Source organism: Protopterus annectens, chromosome 8.part0 (assembly GCF_019279795.1).
Source record: "Protopterus annectens isolate FY-2018-M chromosome 8.part0, PAN1.0, whole genome shotgun sequence".
In the NCBI taxonomy this organism is placed as follows: domain Eukaryota; kingdom Metazoa; phylum Chordata; order Ceratodontiformes; family Protopteridae; genus Protopterus; species Protopterus annectens.
In genome coordinates this window covers 1,898,791,204-1,898,817,634 of record NC_056741.1, presented here as the reverse complement: position 1 = coordinate 1,898,817,634, position 26,431 = coordinate 1,898,791,204, and the positions used below count along the sequence as shown (strand labels likewise).

The window sequence follows — 26,431 nt, the reverse complement described above, 5'->3', positions numbered from 1 at the left end:
ACAGACCCTGGAAACTACGGACCCATAAGTCTCACTAGTCTTATATGTAAGGCCATGGAAAGAATTGTTATGGAGATGATCAATAGAGATATAGTAAACCTCCAGACACTGGACCCAACCCAGTTTGGTTTCGTTGAGGGCAGATCATGCCTACTCAACCTGGTGGACTTCTTTGCAAAGGTCACCAAAGAAATGGATAAGGGCAAAATTGTTCACACTGCCTACCTTGACCTGGCCAAGGCATTTGACACAATACCCAACTTGGGCATTGTTGACAAACTCAAGAGGTTGGGTACAAACCTGTACGTCACCCAGTTGATAGCCAAATGGCTCACAGACAAGACTCAGGAAGTTAGAATTGGGAAATCCACCTCTGCAAAGAGGCCAGTTACAAATGGAGTCCCTCAGGTATCAGTCCTTGCACTGCTCCTTTTTGGCATTTACTTCTCAGAAGTCAAGGCCAATATCAGTGGTCTCTTGTTGACTAAATTTGCAGATGACTGCAAATTAGGAGCTGTCATTGAATTTCACACTGACACAAATGTTCTCCAGGAGGGGCTGACACAGACGAACAACTGGTGTCAGAGCCATGGATTAAAACTAAATGCCAAGAAATGCATAATAGTATCCTTTGGGAAGTCATTCATCCCTGGTAACTATCATATTGACAACACACCCCTTATATTTGACCCAGTAGTCAGGGACGTAGGGGAACACATAGATAGTAATCTAGCCTTTGACCATCATGTGCCTACAGTGGTGAGGAAATCATTCTATATTGCACAACTTATAAGAAAAGGTATGGCATCTAAGTCCAAGGAATTCATTGTTCCACTGTATTCGGCATTCATCAAACCTGTCATTGAATACAGTGCCCCCTTTGGTATATACCTAACCAGAAATATCCAACAATTGGAATGTCCACAGAGGTTCCTCACTAAAAGAATACAGAGCATAAGTAAAATGTCATATTCAGACCATCTCAAGGCCCTATCCCTGTATTCCGTCTCCTACAGGCTTTTGAAGGGAGATCTATGCCTGGCATATAGGGCATTGTCAGACTCCACTCTGATGGACTTCCTGCATATCCACAAAACAAACAGCACCAAAATTACCCGTTCTAAAGACTTAAACCTTGCTTGTGATATAAATAGGTCCTGCTGGAGAGATAGGTGTTTATCCCAGAGACTACCATGTCTATGGAACAGGCTCCCCATTCATGTGAAGCAGAGTTCCTCCCCAACCCAGTTCAAGTGCAACTTTGACAATTGGATGAGAAGCCAGAAATTCATCCCTGTTTTAGCACCTATGTCTCTAATGGACACAGGTAACCTGTAAATGGTTCAACTCCCAAACCCTGCTTACACTTATTAAGGGTATTAGAACTTGTCAGAGATTTGAGATGCATGGCTACAATTAAAAAGGCCCTTGTGGTCGTTAGCCTAGTAAACACCTATGAACCTATAATAGATGCTTTCTCCCTGATTTGGATGGGTCTGTTTGTATATGCATGATCTCTAATACCCTTGGTCCCTGTATTTTTTTTCTCCAAATCAATGTGGAAAAGCCTAAAGTTATTCTCATAACACCCTTTTGGCCAAGACAATGCTGGTTCTGTCTGCTGAATAATCTGGCAAGAGGAAAATGGTAAGTGCTGCCTCAGATCTTCTGACTCAAAACAAAGGGTCTTAGTTGCAGCTCAACCTGATAGCTCTAAACCTGACAGCTTGCATGATTTACACTGATTCCATGTAGGTACATGCACTCTGAGGCCATGCTAAAGATTTTGAGGGAGGCTAGGAAACCAAACACAAGGACATTAAGGGAACCTAGGACATCTAGCTAAATGGAAAAGACTTTCCTTTGGTACTAATCCAGGAATCTTGACTCAAATAATGTAAAAATGTCTGTGGTTTTGGAATATGTCATACCTTTACATTTGTCAAATTACATGCTTCTACCATTTCAGCTTGTCTGCGCTGGATCCAGCCTCCTTGTATACCAGGCCTTCTTTTAAATTAATTCTAAGTGGGATTTACCATTTTAGACAACATAGAAAAGAGATTGTTCCACCATGGGATCTTAATTATAAAAGTTTGTCCTGGCCCCTTTTGAACCATCTTCAAATTTCTGTCATGGAAGAAAATGTTTTGGTGGTTGTTACCTATTCTAGTAAAAGTTCTGGACTTCTGTCTTTAACCTGTAAGTAACCCTTCTTCATAGTCCATTAGGGCAGGGTATGCCTTCATACTAATCTTTATTTCATGCTTAAGATGGTTTCTGAGCTGTCCCTTAACCAAACCATTCACTTACCACTTTTCTTTCCAAACCCAAATAAAAGAGGAGAAAAGAATCTCCATTTCCTTGATATGTACACACAGCTAAGATTCAGAAAAGTCTAATCAGATATCTATATTCTTTATAAAAGGCATAGGGGAAACACAGTTAACAAGCATACCTGTTCTAAATGGCTTGCTCAGTGCATTTCTTTATTTACTTAGCTTATAACAAGGGTATTCCAGGATACATGAAGGCTCACTCTGCTATAACCACTGTAGTCACCACAACCTTCCTCAGAGAATCCCCACATAATGTATTCTTGAAGCAGCAACTTGGACTCGCACCTTCTTTAGACAGTACAAATTAGAAGTAGTATCCAGAGCAGAATTTGCCACTGATATCCTGCAGGGTCTTATTTCCTGATTTTTTTCCACCGCCCTGTTTCATTTTGCTTTGGGAATCATATGAAATGAAAGGACTGAAGAAGTGAATAACATGAAGAACATAGTAAACTTGTTTTAGGAACACACTGCAAATGTTTGCATAGATTCACAGTCTTACTACTCTGCCTCCCTATTAACACACCCTCTCACTCATGCTGTTTTTATCTGTATCTGCATAAAGAGTGAGACTTCTGGGGTGTACCTGGGGCACGCAGGGCTATTCCATTTTTGCCAATAGGGCTTTGGTGCCAAGGTTTTATACTTGGCTGTACCTAGGGCAAGAGAGGTCTTTAGATGGTATTGACTGACAAACCTAATATACCACTGACATTCTTATGGGAAGAATTATGGTGGGAGAGCTTCATGTAAAGCCCTGGGGGGAAACTGAAGCTCTGAAAGTTGGGCCAGCCATATGGGCTACCTGTAGACAGGAATCCAAAATCTGAGGACTGTTAACACTGTGCTTTGAGAGAGAGATGCACATTAACAGTTGTAAACTTCAGGAGACTATGCATATATCTGCTGGTTTGAAAATCTTTTGTGGCAGTATTAAACTTTTTGATATTTGTTTGAATGACCATAAAGTTTTATGCTGGTAGTTCTGTTGAAATGCACTGTAGCACTTTTATTCATTGGTGGTTTGTCACTGAGAAAAATATTTGTGCACTTTAGTGTGTTGGTAGATGTTCCATCTACGGTTTCTGGTTATTTGTGTTTTAATTACTGGTGTGAGCTGGTGTGTCAATAGTATGTAGCTTGAGGTAATTGTTTAAAAGATACTTTTATTGACATATATTTGATTAAATATGTACAAGTTGCATGTATGTGAGTATATTTATCAATATCTATATGTGCAGATAAATACAGAGGTACACATACATGTGCCCACACAGTTTCAGTGCTACTTCATACAGTTCCGGGTTGGTATCCCAGCAGGAATAGTTGTAGGCAGGACACAATCCTGGATGGGATTCAACTTCATTGTAGAATGCATGCACACCCTCACTATGCATACATGGTAGCAAGGTGTAGTAACAGGAAGTGGGTAGAAATCAGAGATCACAGGGAAGAACTTAGATACATGGAAGCATGTAACCTGAACATGTTGATGTGAAACTATATATAGGTGATACTTGTAAATTTACCAGTCTCTTGTTCAAAGATATGCAAGCTATCACCCCTTACTTTTCTTCTACTTGTTTTTGCCAAGACCTAAGATTTTAAGGAGGTGACTGTTTTTTGCATGCTGTAGGTAGTTTATTTGTGCTCTGAGGCTATGACAACTAATGCATTTGTTTCAGAAGTGTGGCTGGTTGTCACTTTCACATTATGGATATACTTGCATTTACTTCAGATGTGGCTGGTTCTTAGTTTTACAGTGTGATATACTTTTGTTTATTTATTTATTGATTGACATTTAATTACCGGGAAAGTCCGAGTACGTCGGAGCCCATTTTCAGCGGATGCCCACAGAGAAATGCTCCAAGGTATTGGAAAACATTTTAAGAACAATAATTTGACAGTTTTTTAAAAATAATACAAAAAACAAATACAGTTTAAGTAATTATACCAAATTAGACATAATATGAAAACATTGGTTAAGAATAGATACAAGTTATATGACAATGATTTAATAGTTAGAGAAATTTCAGCCAGTTTGTAGAGAAATTAAGGATATGTTAGTATAATACAAACAGGAATTGCAATATGAAGTGACAGAAATGCAGGCTTATGGTATATTTAGAGAGAAAGCAAGGGGAGAGAAACTGATAGAAGCAAGGAAGTGAGTGAAGAAGGGAGAGTAAGGAGATGTAAGCTATGAATAGGTATTTGTTCATATTTAGGGGTATAGTTTATCCAGCTGTTGAGCAAAAACAGAGCCAGCTTTTGCTTACAAAGTCTCAGAATGGTTTTGAAGGATGGGAGGGAAGATATTGACCTGATGGATAGAGGCCAGGCCTTTACAACATGGTAAGAGTACAGACAAATCCCAGCAGATTAGATAGGTTTGTGGACACAGGAGTTTGTAGTAATTGGATCGTAATGACTGACTTAGAACATAGTTGTGTAGAATGTGTTTAGTGCTGCACAAGCAGATAGATTCTGGATAATTTTATAGTTGGTAAAAAGCTGTGTATATGTTAGATGATGAGGCAGTTCTAAACAATTTAGGCTTTTTAGTGCTATATAGTGCTGGGTTCTGAAAGGGGTATTTGCTGCAAATTTAGCAACTTTGTTATAGCATTGTTCAAATTTTGATTTTTGTGATGCCTGCAGTTTAGTACAGATGGGAGCACCATAAATTAAGTGTGGGGAGGAGATAAGTCGTGGCAAGTGTAGCTTTAGTTACGTTGGTGATAAAGTTCTTGGCTCTATAAAGCATCCCTAGTTTTTGATTATTTTTTAATGAAATTTTGTATATGCAAGTCAAATTTTATATTATCATCCCTGATTATATGCTATGAGAAGTGACTTTAATGGCTGTATTATCAAGAGAGAGAGGACTTCAAATTTTGTTTGTTCATAAGAGAGGGATTTGGGAACAAAAGTAGTTGTTTGGTCTTTTTGGGGTTGAGCATGAGTTGTGAAGTTATGAAGCTATGTTTCAGTGGTTATTAAAGCTTCTTGAGTAATTTTTTTGGAGATGTACCATGTTGTCAGATGCACAAATAAGAATGGAATCATATGCATGTTTTATTAGGGTGGCCTGTTGTGTGGCTGCATAGAGGGCATCGGTGAAAGTTTTAAAGAGGAAGAGTATATCATATTGGTGGTGGACTATGCTACCCAGTTTTCTGAAGCTATTTCCTTAAAGAAAGCAATTGCTAAAAAACTAATAATGCTATTTTCTTGGGTAGTAGTACTAAAGGAGATCATAACTGACCAAAGTACACTCTATATCCAACATTACAAGGTACCTTTGTCAAAGCTTGTAAGTAAAACAGCCGAGAACATCAGTTTATAATCCCCAAATGGGTGGTTTGATAGAACAGCTTAATAGGACCCTGGAATCTATGTTAAGGAAGGTTATTGAAAAAGATGAGAAGGACTGTGGTTGATTGATTCCCTGTTTAATGTTTTCAATTGAGGCAGTATCCCCAGACCTTTACAGGATTTAGCCCCTTTGAATTGTTGTATGGTAGACAGCCTGAAGGGGCTATTAGTTATAGTGAGAGGCATACAAGGAAAGGAAGACATCCTTAGAAAGTGTTGTAGCACATTCTAATGATTTACAGATAAAAGAGAAGTGGTAATAGCTATTATGCAGGAGCACTTGAAGAGTTTCGTGTGGGAGACCATGTTTTAGTATAACTGAAAAATAAGTTTCTGACTACATGGCATGGCCCCTTTGAGGTACCTGAATGGGTAAATGAGGTGAATTACAAGGTGAGATAAACAGGGAAGAGGATGAGGAGTACCAAGCAGCTTAACCACATAAATGTCTTTAAGCCCTGGGAGATTATACCATTAAGTATAGTAAACATGGTAGCCAAGGTTAGGGACTGTTTACTAGAAAGAAAATGATATCCAGTTTGGGAAAAAAAATAACCTAAGACCCTAAAAAGTACCCAAAGCTCAAAAACAAATAGTCCAAAAAGAGAGAAAACATGTTAAAGTCAAGAAATGATTAAAGAGGCCACTAGTGATGGAAATGGTCTAGCCGTACTAGTTCCAAAGCCAGACCAGCCTCTTTAAAAAAATGTAGCTACCCTATATGCAGGGTGTATGAAATGGTAGAATAGCTTGGGAAAACTAGGTTTCTAACTAACCTGAATTTGATAGTTACTGATAAATCTCCTTAACTGATGTGGCTAAGGAGAAAACTGTATTTTCCATGGCAGAATGGTTGTATCAGTATAATCTCCTCCCTTCTGGTCTCCAGCTATGTTCCAGAAGTTAATGGAGTGTCTGTGTGCTCAATCCTCACCTGTCCTCTGCTGCATTTTATCTGAATGATGAGGGTGTCATCCATTTGGAAGACTGGAATTCTTATCTCTTCATGTTGTAAGTAGTTACGGACACTAAGGCAGGCAAGGTTTACTGTCAAAGCTCTATAGTACAAGGTAGGGATGACTAAGGTAAAGTATCTTGGGTTGGGAGAGATTTGATCAAACCCCAAAAAGAAAAGGCTGAAGGGGTAAAGGAGTGGCCTCCCCCTAAACAAAAAGAGAGACTGAAGTTTTCTTGGGTCTTGCAGAATATTATCATAAATTCATTTCCTAATTTGCTTCTGTTAATTGATGCCTCATGAACCTGTTCAATAGGGAAGCTACCTGAATGGCTCAAGTGAACAACAAAAGCCAAAAGGCCTTTCCAAAGCCTTAGACATAGTCTTTGTGTTGAACCATTTGTGGTGTCCCCTAAATTCTTCAAGCCATTCACTGTATACACAAATAATTCAGACATTGGATTGGGGGGTAGTATTGGCAAAAAAAGTGAACAATGAGGAGTATCTAATGTTTATCATATTGTTCATTATCACATTAGCCTTAGCTATATGAGTTGTATCCTACCAAGCACATAACAGATAAAAGCTGGCCAGCTTCAAAGCTTGAGGTCACCTGCCACATGTCCAAACTGTCAAACAGCTCAAGCAGAGCTGACTAAAAGACAAGTCTGGGCACAAAGCCCTTCATGGCTTTTCTGCCAGCAGAAAGAGGGAGGATGAGTCCTAAAATGACAATACTAGGACCAACAAAAAGTAAATGCTCACACCCTATCACAAAAAACACACACAAAAAAACAAGGTGGATGGAGGGAGGGAGTGGTTATTGCAGTAATGATGATTTGAACATCTACTGTTATGGTAAATTCAACTTACACAGTACTTTGTTTATCATATTGATCACAGTTACAGTAGCCTTAGCTATATGAGTTGATTATCTTAGCTAATTACATTTGGGAGGTGGAAGGAGAAGAGTCCAGGTGCCCTGGACAATGGTCCTACCAAAGCATGATCTGGACCTAGAGAAGGAATCAGGCTTAGTGTGCTTTGTAAAAGTATGTACAGAGGACCAAGAAGCAGCTTCTAGAATCCAACCTTTTCCAAAAAAGCCATAGATGAAGCCAAGGCCCTGGTAGAGTGGACCTCGACTCTGCCTGGAATAGATTTGTTATGGTGAGAATAAGAAAAGGTAATAGCCTTAGATGACCATTTGGAAATAGTCTGTTTTGACAGAGGTTGTCCCTTCTGCTTAACGTTGCATGAAATGAACAATTGATCTAAAGGTTCAAAAGATTTAGTTCTGACAAAATAGTACCTGATTGTCTGGGGACATCCAAGGTAAAAAGTACTCTTTCTCCCTCATTTTTAGGTTCAGGAGAGAAAACGTGGTGGTGGTGGTGGTGGGGGTTAGTTTGGCTAAAGTAAGCTCTGATACCACTCTAGGCATAAAACAAGGATTCATTCTCAAAAAAAACCTGTCCATGTGGAAAGTGAAACAAGATTGATTCACCATACAAACTTGCAGCTCAGGTATCCTTCCTGCAGAGGTCAGGGCAGTCAGTAACACTGTTTTCCATGTTAAGAACCTCAGGTCAGGCAAATTAGCTGGTTCCGATGGAACAAGTGTTAGCTTCAATAACACAAAATTAAGATCTCAAGGGGGGGACTGGTTTTCTTAGAGGCCTTTTATGCAAACCCCCTTTCATGATTTCAAGAACATTTGACATGAGGCTGCAATGAAAGAGGAAGAACTTACACAACTGTACTTTCTCTTATCTCTCTGTCTCTCTCAGTTCCATACGTGCCATTCAGCACATCAGGCAATGAGCACACCTCCATGCACTCGTTGTTTCTGTAGCGGTTGCAGTTTTACGGGGTCGGTGCCCAACCCTCCTCAGAAGGGTGTACCACATACTCGCACACATGGCCAATTTATAGTGTCCAATTCATCTACTGCATGTCTTTGGAATGTGGGAGGAAACCCACATGAACACAGGTAGGACATGCAGACTTCACACAGATGGTACTCCAGCCAAGAACCTCTTGTTGTGAGGCAACAATGCTAATCGCTGCACCACTGTGCCACTCATCTCTTACTTCATCAGGAAATTAATTAAAATGGAGGCCAGATTTTCCAAAATAGACATGGAATGCTTGGCCATTAAATGATAGTTAGACCCCTATGATATTATCCATTAGGAATTCACCTTGGATTTGGATTGCACACCCTCCCTCCAATGGCTTCAACAGCAAAAGGAAGGACATGTGAAGCTCTGTAGATAGATCCTAACATTCCATCTCTTTTGCTTTGGGATATAATATAATTTCAGTGATCACCACCACAATATGAATGGGCTATGTAGGGCTCACAAACATTCCACTGGGCTAGAAGTCTGGATTCAAGCTAGGAGGGGTTATCTGTAGCATAGCATGGTGGTTCCACTAAGTGAATACATAACAGATAATAGAATTAACCAGAAATGAGGACAGGTTTTGTGGGATTGAACCTAGAAAAAGGGGAAATAGAGTTGTGCAAATCACACTAAACAAAGACATACAGACTGGTCCCTTTAAGCTGAGATTCACGGGGACCATGTAATGGAAGTCAGCTGATTACCTGTGCCTTTTTAAGACCATGTTAAACCTAGTAAGGCAGACGTTGTTTGTAGTAGGAGTTCAAAGGGTCTGGAGTTGTTTCATGAATGGAGAGAGAGAGAGAGAGGGACTGAGGCTAAAGACAGAGAGAAACTGAGGCTGCCCAGTCACCCTGAGACAGGGTCCAACCTTTGAAGTTCATGATTTTGAGTGAAAGTTCTGGTAATGAAGTATTGGAGTTGTCTAATCAGAGAGTTTGTTTTATCTGTGAAGCCTAGGTGATAACAGACTCTGTATTTTTTGATTTGTATGGTTCATTGAATTATGAAAGAAATCATAGAAAATACAAGGCAACCAGGCCATGCAGCCTGTGATGACCTACCACTGGATCAGTAATCAAGGAACCTCAAACCTCATCACTGGCAACAGTGGGGGGTGTACACTGGGAGGATATCAAGTACACAGACAGTATTTCCAGATGCAGCTCCCTGCATCAATTTACCTTAACAGCACACAGAGACCACAGTCAGTCTGAGTCTGGTTTCTCCCTCTTTCTCCAGATCCCCAGTAAAACTCCCCACTGGCTCAGCTATAGAGTTGAGATCTCAGCTGAGTGGCCACGCCAAGACCTCCAACTCCCTCTCTGTCCAACCAGTGCTTTGTGTCCCTGCCCAAGTAGCTGACACACATACTCTTTGAGGTTTTTATTTCTACACACACACACACACACACACACACACACACACACACACACACACACACACACACACACACACGCACACACGCACACACGCACACACGCACACACACACACACACCTGGGAAAACCTGGCACAGGTTTACTAGTTATGCCCACTTTTGTCCAGACTATAAGGTAGTTATTACTGCCACCAGCCGACTCTTATCAGCTACTTTAAAGCCGTTAACAAAGGGTGCCCAGTCTTACTGTGTAATATTAATATTAATACAAATAGTAGTTTGACCAAGAACAAGGTTATTAGAAGTGGCCCACAATGTCACCACTAAATATGCAAGTACTGTCAAACTTGAGTATGTCTCACAAAATCAGCCACAATGAAAGATTTAAATATATTTAATAATAAATAAAATCAGAAAATATGCAGTATATATTGACAGTGATAGAGTAAAAAAACTCAGGAAATATTTAAAACAACATAGGACTGTCTCATATAAATAAAGAAAAACATCTAAACTATGCTTCACTATATTCCTGACTGAATCTAAGAGAATTACTATACCCTAGTTAACTTACGTAAGACCAAGGGAGATGTGGTGAATGGATCTTCTAGTTGTTGTCAAGTCCAAGACAGAATACAGAATCCACTGTAAGCTGGACTGAGATATTGTTTATCAAATACAACAGTATTGCACTTTTTAGCATTTAGTTTTAACCCACTTTCTGTGCACCAGCTATTAACATGTGTAGCTTCTGCGTGCTATAAGTGGGATTTCAGGATGACACCATTTACAATCATCTGCAAAACTGGTTAACCATGGATCCTGATTTTTTATTTGGTACTCGTAGTAGTATATTCTAATCGGAACAAAACCTAGTATGGATCCCTAAGGGAAAGCACTGGTTACCTTCCTGCTCCCTGAGCATGCACCTGCAACCCTCACAGTGTGAATTATTACCCTCAGCCAATCTGTCATCCGCCAAATTACTTACAGGTCAATTTGGAGCACATTTAGCTTACTTATGTTAACATGTGGTATGGCATCAAATGCTTTAATGAGGTTAAAATTTGCTGTATGGACAGCATTAGCTCTGTTCATGACTTGTGTTACCCTTTCATAAAAGTTACTCAGCTTCATTACACAGAATCTACCCCTAACAAAGTCATACCGCTAGGAGTCAAGTCTTAAAAGAATTTGAATGTTGTAGCTTAGCCGGTCAGTTATAGCCTTGTAGATATGGTGTCTCACTAACTGGTTAGTAGTATCTCTAACAGACTTTTTAAATTAATATCTCCAGTATTACTGCTGGGATAGCTTGTAGAATGACATCAATTCTTGTCATCTGACTCTATCCCAGGTGAAACTCCCACTGCTGGAAGCTAGCAGTATTTAGCATCTAACTGTGAAAATACATAGACCTCAGATCTCTGGCAGAAGCTGGACATCATAACACAATTGCATTCCTTCATATTTCAAAACTAGTAATTACTTCACACTAAAAAAATACAGAAAGTTTCCTAGTTGTAGACATTGTGTCTCCTTGCTGTATTGAAAACTGAAATATATTTTTTATTGTATAGCCTTTAAAGTAATTTAATTGTAGCTATTTTTCTGAAGTTTTGCTGGACTGAAGTTAACCTCCTGTGTTCCAGTTTCCACTGTTACAATATATACATTTAAACAGTTACAATAGGTGGGATGCCCTTTTGAAGTAGCATCACAACCGCTGAGCACCATACCTTAGGGACAAAGCCAGTGGTTGTGCTCAGGTTAGACTGATGTAGGAGCATGTCCATCAGTGTATGTTTAGCAGATTAAATTGATGTAGGAGCATGTCCATCAGTGTATGTTTAGCATGCAGTCAAATATGTTATCAGGTTCCATGGAGGATGTATTTTTTTTTATTTTGTTTTAGAAAGTAACTTTAACAAGTGATGTCCTTCCATTCATGTGTTGCAGTACTCCTTACATCTTGGTTCATAGGTGTGTACTAGGCTCATGGCCCTGGAGCCTTTACCAGTCTAGCCCATAGGTTTACCCTGGCATTGTGCCACCTGACCTTAGTTCCCAGTGCCTCTGTCGAGTAGAGCCACTGGAGTGATCCCCGGGGTGAATTTTCTATTTCCCATCAACTCATCAAGATTTCTCTTGAAGAAGGCCAGTGAAGTGCTTTGTTGGACATGTATGGGAAGTCTATTCCATAGTATGGGCAGTCTCTGGGTTATGAACCTGTCCCTCCAGCACATTCTGTTGACTGTGGTAATGAGGTTGAGGTCTTTGGAGCATGTGGTGCGGAAGGATTGGGATTTCTTTAGATGTAGCATTTCTAACAGAGCTGGGTCAGACATGGCTTTGTAAGTCAAGCAGAGATCGCCTCTAAGTAGGTAGCCCAATGTCTGGCCAGTATACGAAAGCCTACTGTTGCTTTAACATACACAGTACATCACACGTATGCTTCTTGCGTAGCATAGGGCATAAAGGCGATGTCCAGAAGTCCATCCTCAGAACTTCTTTGCTGGCAGTCCGAATGCATCTCTCGATCATCAGTCTGAATGCCTACGTCTACTTTATGCAAATTGTTTTAGGTGAGATACATGTATTCTATCTTGATCTTATAACATTCTTCAAGAGTATATATACATGTTCCTTATTTTTCATTTTTTATTTTATTATTATTAACGACCTGATTTTTTATATTTTTTGAATAACTTTTTGCATGATGGGCTTGTTATTATGCCTTTGTAAGTGGTTTGGTACTTTAAATTGAGGCTTGTTTTTGTAATGAGTAGGAAATGATCATCACTTGTGAAATTATAAATTGAAGTTTTTACTATTTCCTTTGTCTGAAGAAGTTTGCTAATCTAGTAAACGAAAGCGCTAACTTTTTACATTGGTCCAGTGTGGTTTGTCCTCTGTTATTTATTGTTTTAAGTTTGTAGTTTTGCTTTTTACCAGTTTTACATCTACAAGTAACAAGCTAAATGTGCTCTAAATTGATCCCTAAGTAATTAGGCAGATGACAGAATGGCTGAGAGCAATACCAAAGCCAAATTTGAGGGGACTTTAGCCTCCCGGGCCAAGGACAACCACAAGAAATTCTTTAGCAATGTGCGCAACCTTGACAACAATGGTGTCAGTGAAATGGTCTTTCAGTAAAGTGATACGAATCTATATATATATATATATATATATATATATAGGTTTACCACAGTTTAATCGAATACACTGCAGTCGAACCCACCAATGCTCGAGTCAAATTCCCAAAGTTTTGCATGTCGAATGGCTGAAATGTCGCAAAGAATACCGAATGCGACATTTTCAAATGCTCTACATCCAAAATGAGTGCTAACATGGGTCCAAAAGGGGTAGCGGGATTGCCATTCGATGCATTTGCATTCGGTATTTTCCAGATTTCTGCACTGCATTCAATACACCGACGGTCAACATTGTGTCCATCAGCTAAACGGTGGTAAACCATATATATATATATATATATATATATATATATATATATATATATATACATATATATATATATATATATATATAACACACACACACACACACACACACACACACACACACACACACACACACACACACACACACACACACACTACTTTTTAAATAATCTTACATATAACGACCTATTACTAGCATAATATTGCTCCAGTTTAGATTGGAAAAGTTTTTGATTTTAGCAGTCTGCAGCTTTCTTTCACTCAGAGAAGGAGAAATCCCTAAGGGTGTCATGATGGGGTGAATTGGATAACTCTTCTGTCAGAAATGAGCTGAAAGAACACAGATATGATGCGGCAGAGGTCTCATTAAACATCTTAGAGCTTTTTGGCATAAAGAACAGTTAGCATCCAAGCTGTGTGCCCTTTAGTGGATACATTCTCTAAAATATGTAGTTCAACCATTATCCAGTTTGTGTCAGACAGAGCTTATGACTGAACCAAAGCTTGTGTTATATAATAGTTCTGGAGCACAACCTCATTTGGGTGAAGTAATTCGGAGGCTTGTTTGTACTTATACTGTAGACATCAACAAGCAAGTAGAAGATCTGTTAGAAGCAGCAAAAATCATCAGCTGGTTTATTTTTATTTATCTTTTATTGGCTGGGTTAGTTCCACTATGCTAGATGCATCTTTTCAGGGAAGACAGGAGGTAGTACTTATACTACTAGGGGAAAGCTGACCAGGGCATTGGGGAACTTCCTGCACTCTTTTCGTTAGGTGGTGTGGTATCTTCTAAATCAAGCTGAGCTGCAACCATCATGCATACATAAATAGTTACAAATATTTCAGGCACAGACAGTAATGCCCCTCTAGCCTATCAATATGTGAAAACAGTTATTTCCATAACAAGTGTCCATGTTGCTCTTAAACAAAAATATTTAAACTAGTGCTTGCTTTAATGTAATTTGGTAGTCTATTCCATGCATCAGATCTCTCCGAGAACCAATTAGTACACTTCTCATTTTCTATAAAATCTTCTACATAGGTTATCTGATGAATCTCTACTAATTTTTGATAACATCCAAACATTCCCAAAGGTAGTTGCCTGCAAATGCCCTATACACCTGAATAAGGTCTCCTCTTAAAAGTCTAAATGAGGCAGTGCAAGTTCAGATATTTTAGGGCCAGATTCAATAAAGCCTACACTAAGTGTACACAATATATATTCAGGAACATTTGTATCACGTTTTTTGTGCTTTCTAGCCACTCAGAAAGATTACATGTAGTCTACACTTTGTGGTAACCTTTATGAATCCTTGTCAGTATTTAGAGTTGCAGGAATATCAGCAGGAAAACTAAAATTAGGAGGAAGAAGCTATGAGTTATGTCTGTTCACTCAGAATGGTGTACACTTAGTGTAGGTGTTATTGAATTCCGGGGTTAGTCTTTCATAATAATGCAAATTTTCACTGTACTCTTTCCAGTTTATTCATGCTTGTTTTCTTATAAGGTTTCCTTGTTGTTATTCCATATTCAAGTCTGAAGAATGAGAGCATCCCACAAATATGTTGCACAGCAAGCAATCTAATCACCTGGAGTGGGAATAGAACCCATAACCTTCTTGTCCTCCAGCCTCAAAGAGATGTGTGGTATCTGTTGAGCTATGTCATGCATTGAATCAGCTCAGCATCAAATGGTTCTACCAGTGGAAGCCCATGCTTGAATTGGACTAGGTGGTGGTCAAAACAACAAAATGATTTCATCACCAATTCATTGGTAACACGACCTAGTGGACCGACCTAGTCCACTGATCACAGCTGATACAACTTATCAGAAGTAGTGTGAATGTATGGGGAATCTCTGTGTGAAAAACTCATCTTAGTTTTTTTTTGTGAATAAGTTTACATGACATCTTCACAGTCAAAGGAAGTAGACCCTAAATAAAGACACGTTTCCTTTGGGGCAGGCTGTGTCAAAAAGGAGCTGAAACTGTTGCTGTGGTATTTTGAGAACACAGGCAGAATCTATCTTTTGGTTTTCATGTTGTTGCTTTGTCATAACTTCGCAACTTCTCTACTAAAAATGCCTATAGATTCCATTTGTAATAAACGTACACATTTTCTTTTTATCAGGGAGACAAATACATAGCACACAAAATCACAACTATATATGTTTTCTTATCACCTAGTAATTAAGACTACTGCTTATTTGCCCCCTCCCCCCAAGAGGTGATGTATTCTACCATTTGAAAAGTTCATGTTGAAAAAAAAAAAATAAAAAATAAAACTCAAACTGTTGTACTGAAGATTTCAAAATGCAGCTGTTCCATTACCTCTGCACTTAAATCCACAGCTTAAAAACAATTTATGCATATTTATTGTCCAGAAAAGTTTTCTGACAATATGAAACTATTTTAGACACATAACTCTGTAATAACAGCAACCTTTAATAGATCTACATGGTCATTAGAATAGGTCAGATGCATCAGTTGCAGTCAGTTTCCATTGGGATATCTGACTTCTCATCAGCATGAGGAATGCACTGCACATACAGAATGTACCTGAACTGAACCATCAGTACATCAGAGATAGAGTCATGCAGTTATCAAGAAAAAGAAGCTGTTCTATAAGTTTAAAATTGCTACCACCAACACTCCTTCATGTAGTGTGTTGTGGTCAGATTCAACTGTGACTTGCTTTAAAATCCTTAAAGGTAGAATGATAGTTTTATGTGCATTTTTTACCTGAGTATTCACATTTTCATTAAAAGCAGTCCTCGCTCCTAAATTGGAATATGCACCACCCTCTTCTAACCCTATTCTCTAGTATCAACACCCAGAAGCTACAATTAGTGAAAAACAAAATAATAGACTTTGTACTCTTAGCCACTCATTCCAGACATCACGTGACCTTCTCAAATGTCCCTGCTGGCTTTCAGTACAAAGCAGAGTGATAATAATACTCTGTTCCCTTATATTAAAAATCCTGGCTCTTGGTCATTGCCCCTCACTCAGATTCAAGCTGCAGGTTAGTGAATCAACTTACACATTCTGAAATTCCCAGGGACTGAGGCTGTCAGTAATTCCATAAGGAAAGAGCTTTCACAAGAACTGCCAAGCCATCAGGAATCACCTACCCCAGAGATAAGATCTGAGGATTGTTTTCGAGAATTAATGTCCAAGCTAAAAGAGCATCTTAAGAGTAAATCAGAGTGTATCTGTTTCATGGTTGTAGCTTAAAGAACAAGGAACCACACAATTTTAGCACATAATATAACATAGATGTATACTGTAAAACTGCTGTTGCATGAGTATTGGGTGAAAACCTCCCTTTATATATGGTAAATACCAGTTGTAGGCAGAAATCATATTATAACTTATTTATTTATTTATTTATATCTGTTTATCGGGGTAAGTGCATTAATCTCAATGCGAGTGAGTGTGTGTACACACACACACACACACACACACACACGCACACACAGACATATGAGTTTATCTCAGATTACTGAGTGTTCTGAAAGTTGAACATCACATTTTTGAAACCATATCACTGACTTTCTGAAAACTCAAAATGATTGTACTGAGATTGTGGTACAGTGGGGATCATGGAATTAGTCTGATCTCAGAGATGGTATATATAATTTGTAGGGGGTGTGCATGGCACACTGAACTGTTCGAGTTTTCAGAAAGTTGAAGATATGGTTTTGACCATATAACATTCTACTTTCTGAATGCTCCGTAAGCTGATATTATTCAGTATATTACTAGGTACCACTAGTAGGCTGACATCTGTATGTTTTTTTTGCCATACAGTTCACAAAATGAAATCCATATTTCTTTTGTCTTGTTTTCCAAACTCCATAAATGAGTCATACATGTTCTTATGAAATCAGAACTAAAGAGTACTTATTTCTAAGAAAAAGTGATGCTTTCTGGCACTTTAACTATAGTAGAGAAAATACAATATATTTCTTGTCTTGTCCTTATAGCTATTAGCTTGTGAGTGTCCAGATTTCCTGTCCTGAAATGTTTATAAGAATATCTAGAAACTAAATATTGAAGGCTGTGATACCACATAATCCATCTTCATTCCTGCCTGGATGATGGTTCCCTATGGTCTGCAGTCACCAGAGTCACTAGCCATATTGTTACTGATGGGGCTCAAAGGGATAAGTCTCATTGGAGTTGGACTGATTGTTGGCAGGCAAAAAACATTACAGAAAAAGAAAAAAATAGCCACTAAAAATTGACAAACTGCAGCATTTGCCGAACAGTCCATCAAAAATTAAAAGTGTAGCTATCAGAATTACACATCTAATAGCAATCAAACATGTAGTGCTCATTACCTCTCAACTGTCCAGATTTGTACATCATATGTTGGTCTATTTCTCATAAAAGTTGTGGTTTCCTGGCAAAACATTGAGTATTAAAGTAATTAATGACATACTTTTGAGTTTCTGACCTTTATAGTCATGAAAAAATGTATGCTATTACATAACCTACCATTCTATCAACTTATTTTAAGTTTATAAGAGCAGTATTTAAAGTTTGTCTCTGGTTTTGGGCCTTTGCCCCCCCCCCACACATTACCTTTGGCTTTGTCTAGATTTGTTATGCTTAGAGATTAATAGAGATGGTGCTGCTTTTGTAAATTCTCACCTACAATGTAGACATTTATATATACAAAACAGATATTTTTATTTTTTTTCTTAAATATTGTAACTTAAATTGACATAAAATGTACAAGGTATAGTTGCTTTTTTTGCCTTTGAATCTGAGCCCATTCTGTTTTTTCATATTAATCATGATTTCATGATAATATTTCATACCATTTTGTTAGGGTGGCCATGGTGGTGCAGTGGTTAGCATTGCTGCCTCACAGCAAGAGGTTCTCCGGTTCGATCCTTGGCTGGGGTGCCTTCTGTGCGGAGTCTGCATGTCCTCCCTGTGGTCGCGTGGGTTTCCTCCGGGTGCTCCGGTTTCCTCCCACATCCCAAAGACATGCTGCAGGTGGATTGGACACTCTAAATTGGCCCTAGGTGTGCATGTGAGTGTGCCTTCTATGGAAGGTTGGGCGCTGGGCTGGCAACTCGACACCGTAAAACTCCACTGCCATTCAATGTGCGGACAAAGTGATCCGCTGTGGCGACCCCTAACCGGGAAAAGCCGGAAGAAGAAGATTTCATACCATTTTGTTACATACAGAGTGTAACATTAGCTAAAAATAAGTAGTTTGAATGCAGCCTTCTTGAAAATAATCATTAATAAAGTGAATACAGTTTTACCATTGGCTATTTGACCACGTAAGATCACTACAAGCCAAACTGCAAGTAGATGGGGTCCATTGTGCTTTGTGCACAATGCATCGAGATGTCTTTTAAAAATTCCTAGATTTTAATGCACAGCATAATTCCTTAGATAGAACATTCCATTTCCTACTTAATCCATAATGAAAAAAACTCTCTCCCAAGGTTAGAGTTAATTTTTTTCCAAGTCATCTAATAAACAATTAATCTCCCGCTCTTGTTTGCTAAAACTTTTCTACATCCAGACAGTCTCCTCTTGTAATTGCTTAGCAAAGAGAAAATAAATTGAGACCTCAATCTCTGCTCATAGGTCATGTTGGCCATTCCATGGGTTAAGACTTATTTTCATGTATAAGAGACCAAAATATACTGTTTAAGAACAGTGATGACTGACGTTTTTAATCATGGGATGTAAATTAATATTTTTATTTAATTTAATTTTATTTTGTATTTGTATTTTTTTATCAAGGTAGTACACTGATCACAGTGACCATTTGCAGGTACTACCTGGGTGAATAATTCACAGTAATATCACTTAGAATTCTTACTGGTTTAAGTTAAACACATAGCAATTGCAGATAACCTGTGTCTAAAGAAGAGAAAGAAATTGCATTCATGTACTCACTGATGCGGCTGCTCTGTTATTGTAAGCAAGAGTTCCTCGGTATGATGTTGGATCAACTGATGCAGCACAGGTTAGGAAAGCTGTGACATAAAGGGCTGTTGCAGATGCATGAAAACCCAGAAGCTAAGGAGGGAAATATATTAAGATATTAGTAGTCAGTCTTATAATTTTGTACATTATGAGCTTTGCATATTCAAGAAGATTTTAAATTTTCCTAGAAGCAGTATGGAATAAATGTATGATGTAAACAATACAGTAATATGTTCAAACTGCTCATTAATGCAAAAAATATATGAAATACACTTACTAAACAGAGTAAATGGCACCAAAAGTCACATAAGTTAGTGATGGCAGAAACAGCTGTGAAATACTGTTTTCATAATGAATAATGCTAAAAGTTACAGAAAAAAATAATTTTAAGACAAAACTATGACGTACAGTAAGACAGCTACATGATAAATGAGTTGCTAAATGTTTCTACATCCATGAACTGTGATTATGCAATAATAGGATAAGAGAAACTACTACCTATGAACCTAGCCATTACACTAGCTGTGCATGTATCTTGGCAGATGTTAATGAGCTGGGCTGGTGTATGATACAGAACAGTTTATAAGTAGCAGCTTTACATGTGGGTAATGCTCAGAAGACCTTGATGAGGAAAAGAGACGAGAGGAATATGGAATATGATTAAGGCAGGCAAAAAGGAGGGAGTGTATTCTTAGATGAAAATAATTAGTAACATCAGAAAGTTCATGGAGATGGAGTGTTATCATGCAGCAAAAAGGAACATAAAAAGTCTCTTAGACAACATCTTTCCTCTGGCTGGCTATGCCCATGCCAAAAATAACTCTCTCTAAACACTGCTTCTCCCAGTCTACCCCTCACTACAACTCCCACTCTACCCCACCTCTTTCTAGCCAGCTGGTACTCCATCTACCTTGTCTGTGCACCATACCCTATTCTCCTACACCTCCTGTCTCTCTATCCCTTTACATTACTACCATTGCTGCACCTATCCTCCCTGTCATCTCTGCTATGAACCATTCCATTCATTCAAGCTGCTGACTGCTTAATACCAATTAACTCTGATATGGACTTTTATACCATATTTATTTTAAACCCATGCCCTTGATTGTTACTGTATTGCCTTCTAGGCCTTTATGTAACTGTAGTTGTAGTTCTGTATTTTTATTGTATGTGCATCACCTTTAATTTGTATGTGGAGCTTTTCTCTGCGAGCCTCCAATGAAAATGGGCTCACCCAGGCCCAGTGGACCTTCCTGGTAAACAAATGCAATAAATAATAAATAAATAATAAATAAATAATAAATGGGTGAATTGGTTTTATGAAAGTTCACTGGACTCTGATATTGGTAAATGAAGTAGTTCTTATGGTAGACAAGAAACTACCACTTATGATAGTCAGAATTTATTAAAACCACTTAACTCTTACTTTATTCTGTCTTCTACAGAGAATCTTCATCTACTGAAAGGAAGCTAAGCATTTTGAGCAGTAAAAGATCTTTGCTATACATCTTTTAACACCCGCCATATTGCTCATAACGTTCTCTTGTGGACAGTTTTGTCTTGGTTATAATGAGACAGGCAATGGAAAAGTAATTTGTGAAACAGTTTATATTCGATTCTCCCCAGCATTTTTGTGTTCCCTGGTACTGAGTAGAAGTGACATGCATATCTTTGATATCACTCTTCACTGCATATTTAATAACAACTGCAGAGCCATTTAGCATGCATCTGCCCAGTAGCTATTTAGAAAGCTAGGCACACCTTCATATGATATTTTCTCTATTTCCAAGTGCTTTGTCAGATTTATCATGGTCATCTTACTGCACATTTCACAAGGTGAACATGTTCCCGCCTTAGTTCATCTAATTCATTATCTGCAGTTTTTTCAGATACTGTACAATTTTTGGGAGAAATGAAGGAGCTTATTTACTTGTAATACAATTTAATTTCTTACACAAGATTTTTCAAATTTCTACCCTTTCCTTACAGCTCCTCTACAAAAGGTTCTTTACTCTACAGCTTGGCCAGATATTATCTCCTGAGGTTTTTGAACTATATTTGGCATGACTGAATGTTCCCTTGTTAATGCTGTTCACATGTTCATAGGTAGGTACTAGGCTATCAGTCCAAGGGCCTAAGTAAGCCTAGCCAACAAGGTTCTCTGGCTTACGCCACCCTAGAAAGTTATTTTCCTGTGCCCCTGTTGAGCAGAGCCACAGAAGTGATCCCCGGGGTATATTTCCTGTTTCTCATCCACTCACAAGATTTTTCTTGAAGAGTGCTACTGAGGAACTTTGCTAGACATAGATGGGTAGCTTGTTCCAGAGTATGGGAAGTGTCTGGGACATGAATCTACCCTCCAGCATGTCCTGTTTATTGTGGTGACAAGGTTTAGGTCCCTAGAGCGTGTAACTCAGAGGGATTAGGATTTCTTTAGGTGTAGCATGTCCAACAGCTCTGGGTTTGACATAACTTTAAATGTTAGGCAGAGATCACCTCAGAGTAGGCAATATGCTATGGAGTAAAGCTGGAGTTTTTTGAGACGGTCAGTGTAGAGCATCTATTTGAGGCGAGTAATCCTCTTTGTGAGGTACTTCTGTGGCCTTTCCAGCTACTGTAGATGTTGTGTGAGGTACATTCCAAAAGGGGCGTTGTACTTTATAATGGGTCTAATGAGTGTCGAGTAGAGGGGAACAATGACCTCTTTTTTACTGGATGAGAACCCTTTTGCGATGAGGTGTGCCACATAGAAGGATTTCCTGACTACTGTGGCGATGTGATTATCAAAAGAGAAACTACTGTCCACCTGGGTCCCAAGGTCTCTTATCACACATTTGACGTTAAGTAGACTGCTGCCTATGTGGTAGCTCATGGGTACAGAGTTTTTACCAAAGGGGATGACAATGTACTTTTTGGCATTGAGCTTGAGGCCATGGCTCTGACACCAGGCATCTGTCTCAGTGAGGCCCTTCTGTAGGATGGCCACAACATTTGGAGACTCGACTATGGCTCCTAGTTTGCAGTCATCTGTGAACTCCGTTAGCCAAAGGCCTTCTGTGTTAGCCTGTACTTCAGAGAAGTAGATGCCAAACAGGAGAGATCCCAGGACTGAACCCTGTGGTACTCCACTTGTCACTGGTTTGAAGACAGATTTGGAATCTGCAACTTTTACAGTGTGGGTTCTGTCAGTGAACCAGTTGGCAACCCATCTTGTGACGTAGGGATTTACACCTAGTTTAGTGAGTTTAGCTATAATTCCAGAATGGGGGATGGTGTCGAAAGCCTTGGCCAGGTCAAGATAGGCTGTGTGAACTACCTTACCCTTGTCTACGGCTTTGGTGACTGCCTCAAAGAAGTCGATCAGGTTCAGGAGGCAAGATCTGCCTTTCACAAACCCAAACTGGGTGGGGTCTAGAGTTTGGAGGTTACCAATGTCTTTGTTTATGAGTTCAGTGATGATACGTTCCATGGCCTTGCAGACCAGGCTTGTCAGGCTAATAGGGCGATAGCTCCCGGGATCATTGGTGGCTCCCCCTTTGTGGAGTGGGATAACTGTTGCTGTGCACCATTCAGTGAGCACAAAGCCTGACGTGAGGCTATGATTGAACATGGTGCTTAGGTGGGGAGCCAGTTCATTCTGAAGTTCGTGTAAAACGCAGCATGGGATGTTGTCCAGTCCCATGGATGCTGTGTGTTTGGCTTTAGAGAGTGCAGCTTTTGGGTGTGAGGGGGGGGGTAAAGTTAGCACTGACCCTATCTGCCAGGATGTTGGCAATATCAGTTGGTTCTGTAATTTTTGTGCCATTGTGCTGTAACTCAGAGCAGATCTTGGTGTTGCCATTGAGATTCTTGACATAGCTATAGAATGCTTTGTGGTTGTCCTTAGAATCAGTGGTGATTTTGTTTTCGTAGCTAGCTTTGGAGGATCTTATAAGGGATCTCAGCTTCTTACTGAGGCTGACCAGGGATCTCCTCCACTCATGGGATTTTACTCTCTTTTGCAACAGTTTCTTCCTTCTGTTGTAGAGTTTATTTATGGCAGGGGACCACCAGATTGGCTTCCTTTTTTTGGGGGCTAGCGTCTTGGTTCTGTTTGGAATAGTATGATCCATGCACTCATGTAAGTGCTTATACAGTGCATTTGTGTAGGATTTATCAGTTGTAATTGTATTGTCCATCTGCATGGGTGTCATGAAGTTCGCCACTTCTATCTTAAGAAGAATGAAGTTGGCTTTGGAGAAATTTTTTACTGTGGGTTCCTTAATGGTGGGTGGGGGCGAGATGTGGATATCTAGGGTGATTAGCTTATGGTCGGATCTGACCAACGAGGAGTTGACTTCAGGTGTGGAACACCAGTCACTCATGTTGGTAATCACTAGGTCTAGGATATTGTTGCCCCTACTGGGGGTGTGGATAAGTTGATCCAGGGTATTGGAATTTATGAATTCCATAAAGCATTGAGTGAAGGAGTTGGTACATGAGTAGTTTTCCCAGTTAATAGTGGGGTAGTTGAAATTGCCCATTATTAGGGTGTTTGGTTGAACCCTAATATTTTCCAGTATATCGAGAAAATAGGAGTGGGAATCCTGGGGCATGGCGGGGGATCTGTAGCAAGCTACAATTTGGATTGCAGTTTTGCCCACAGTTAGTTGCATTGTGGACTACAAGTGCATCAAGGGAATGTTCCCAGTATTACTGTGAAAGAGTGATTGATTTCCCTCATACTACAGTTTGTTTTTCCTGCATTTCAGACTAATCTCACAGTTTTCATGGACTCCAACTTCTAGGACAGATTCATTCAAATGTTATTCATACTGTCTCAAAGAAGAAGAATCCATTGAAAAATCTAAGATACATTTTCGAAAACCTCATAAGTTTGCTTTCTAGATAGGAACTGCTGTGGAGAAAACTGAGATGCCACAGAGAAAGTATTTTTTTCAGAATGTCACCCACAGTATATTCAGTTTTGAAACAGTCATCCAAACTAATACTGTCTACTGTCCAAAATGGCCTGAAATAGATTTTGACATATACTACTGCTTTAGTTTCTGAGAGAAGTTTGCATACAACAGCAAAGAATGTACTCTTTGCTCTGCATTAGAATGCAATGCAATACATTCATTTGCTGTGCATACATCCAGGGATTTAATATTAGATCTGATTCTCAAGGGACTTGGACATCTACGTTCATTGTTAATGACTGCTATGAAGGCTATGCTACTTCTTCTATATGAATGTAGTTCAAGTCATAAATTAAAAAAAAAAAAAATGCCACAGCTCCAGTCAGTAAAAAGCTACATTACCACATTGGCTTTCTGTGCTTAGTTTAAAATACTATTTCTGTCCTGCCTTCCATCACAAAGTGCAAAGCAAAATGTCACATATCCAGTCATGCAAATAGTACGATGCCAAAATGCTGGTCTTCTGAAAGCATTTTAAAATGCTGTATCTTTCTTTCCTGTTATCACAAAATGGATTGCAAAATGTCACAGCCTCATTTGATAAAATTTGCTCTTTATCATCATCTGCATTAAGGCTTCTGTTAGTACAGCCCTATTACTACAACCTCACTTATTCTTTATTGATACAGTTGTGGGGTTTAGAACAGAGAAATGGTTTCATAAATGATGTACTATCAAAGTTAAAAATATGAGATAGGGCTAACAAGATATAAAGTTTGGCATACATCTGCGATGCCACAAAATTATAAAATATTAATGATCTTTTCCTTCTGTTGTAAAACAAGGTGTATCAGGTGCAATGCTTTTCTTTTTAAGAGCTGAAACATATCTTTAGATGTTCCAACAATTATGGCCTTCAATCCATTCTTATGGTGTTCAGTCTGCCAGTGATTTTGATAGGCAAAATTAGTTCTATTTTGTGTAATAGCTGCCTAAGTAGTTGTCAGTGTCTCACTGGTGACACAAAATATTAGCATCAGATACTGGATCAAAAGCTGATGCAGAGTGCTAAGGCAGCTCCATAGCATAGAGAAATAAAGCCCTGTCTAAGGTGCTTGTGACCTGAGTTCGATTAGTGGCCAGTGCTTCTGGAGGAGACGGCTAGGTAGGGTGGAATTGATCAGTCACCTCTCTAGAAAAGAAGGCAGCTTCACTAACCACATAGGGTGACACCTAGTGGTTGCACTTGGTGTTACCCAATAAAGACTGAGCCGGCTCACCTATGCACAATGCATAGCACCAGTAAGCTGAGGGGAATCAAATATATGGAGGCATGCTTCTCCTCAGGGAACTGTAAATGTGGCCACAGCAGAGCTCCCACTGTGGAAGATATGCTCCAAATGGGGAGGGGTGGTGAAAGTATAGGTCATCCTCCAGGACCAGAGAGCTGACTCGCTCCCTGGGCAGTTGTGGGCTAATTGTGACTCCTAGACGGAAATTAATGGGCCACAGGACTCTCACCCAGCCTGGAAAAGCCCAACTCCTGTAGCCCCAGAATGGATGAACCTATTGAGTGTAAGCAGCTAAGTCATCGGGCAATGTCACTGGGGGAGCAAAAAAAAAAAACTATAATAAGAATAAAATGTTTTTCAGTTCAGAACTAAATAATGGCTCGAGTTTTTATAAAACCATTTAAAACCTCTTCTCACCAATTTGCATCCATCCATTATTAAACTGCTTATGTGTACTTTTGTTGATAATGCACATGGGTTCTTAGAATGATGTACTGACATAAGTACTTAAAATAAAACCTGCCATTATTGGCATTTACCACTGTACTTTACTCCTACATTATATATGAGATAACAAGAAAACAGCTAGACAAATTTAATACAGTGAAATGTGATGCAGTCTTAACCACATGCTCATCCTGACTGTTCACACTGAGGCTATCTCCAACCTTTTCTGGATCAGCTCCTGAAAAATAGTTGTTTTGAAGTTGCTGCTGAAGGCCGTTTTCCTCCATATATCACTGGTTGCTGTCTATTCCACATGAAACCTGATTAAGTTTTCCTATACTTCTTACTAAAATATTTTACCTCAATATTTTTTCATTATATATCAGTACATTTTAAAAATGTTAT

At 39.1% G+C, this 26,431-nt stretch overlaps 1 protein-coding gene across 1 annotated transcript in view; it reads right to left on the bottom strand.

The window, feature by feature from the left end:
* Window positions 1-26,431, bottom strand: part of LOC122809705 (plasmolipin) — a 359,490-nt gene that overhangs the window by 12,946 nt on the left and 320,113 nt on the right. Inside the window, exon 3 of the mRNA XM_044081397.1 lies at window positions 19,357-19,479. Within this exon, the coding sequence (XP_043937332.1) occupies window positions 19,357-19,479 (123 nt within the window). The remainder of the gene's footprint in view (window positions 1-19,356; window positions 19,480-26,431) is intronic.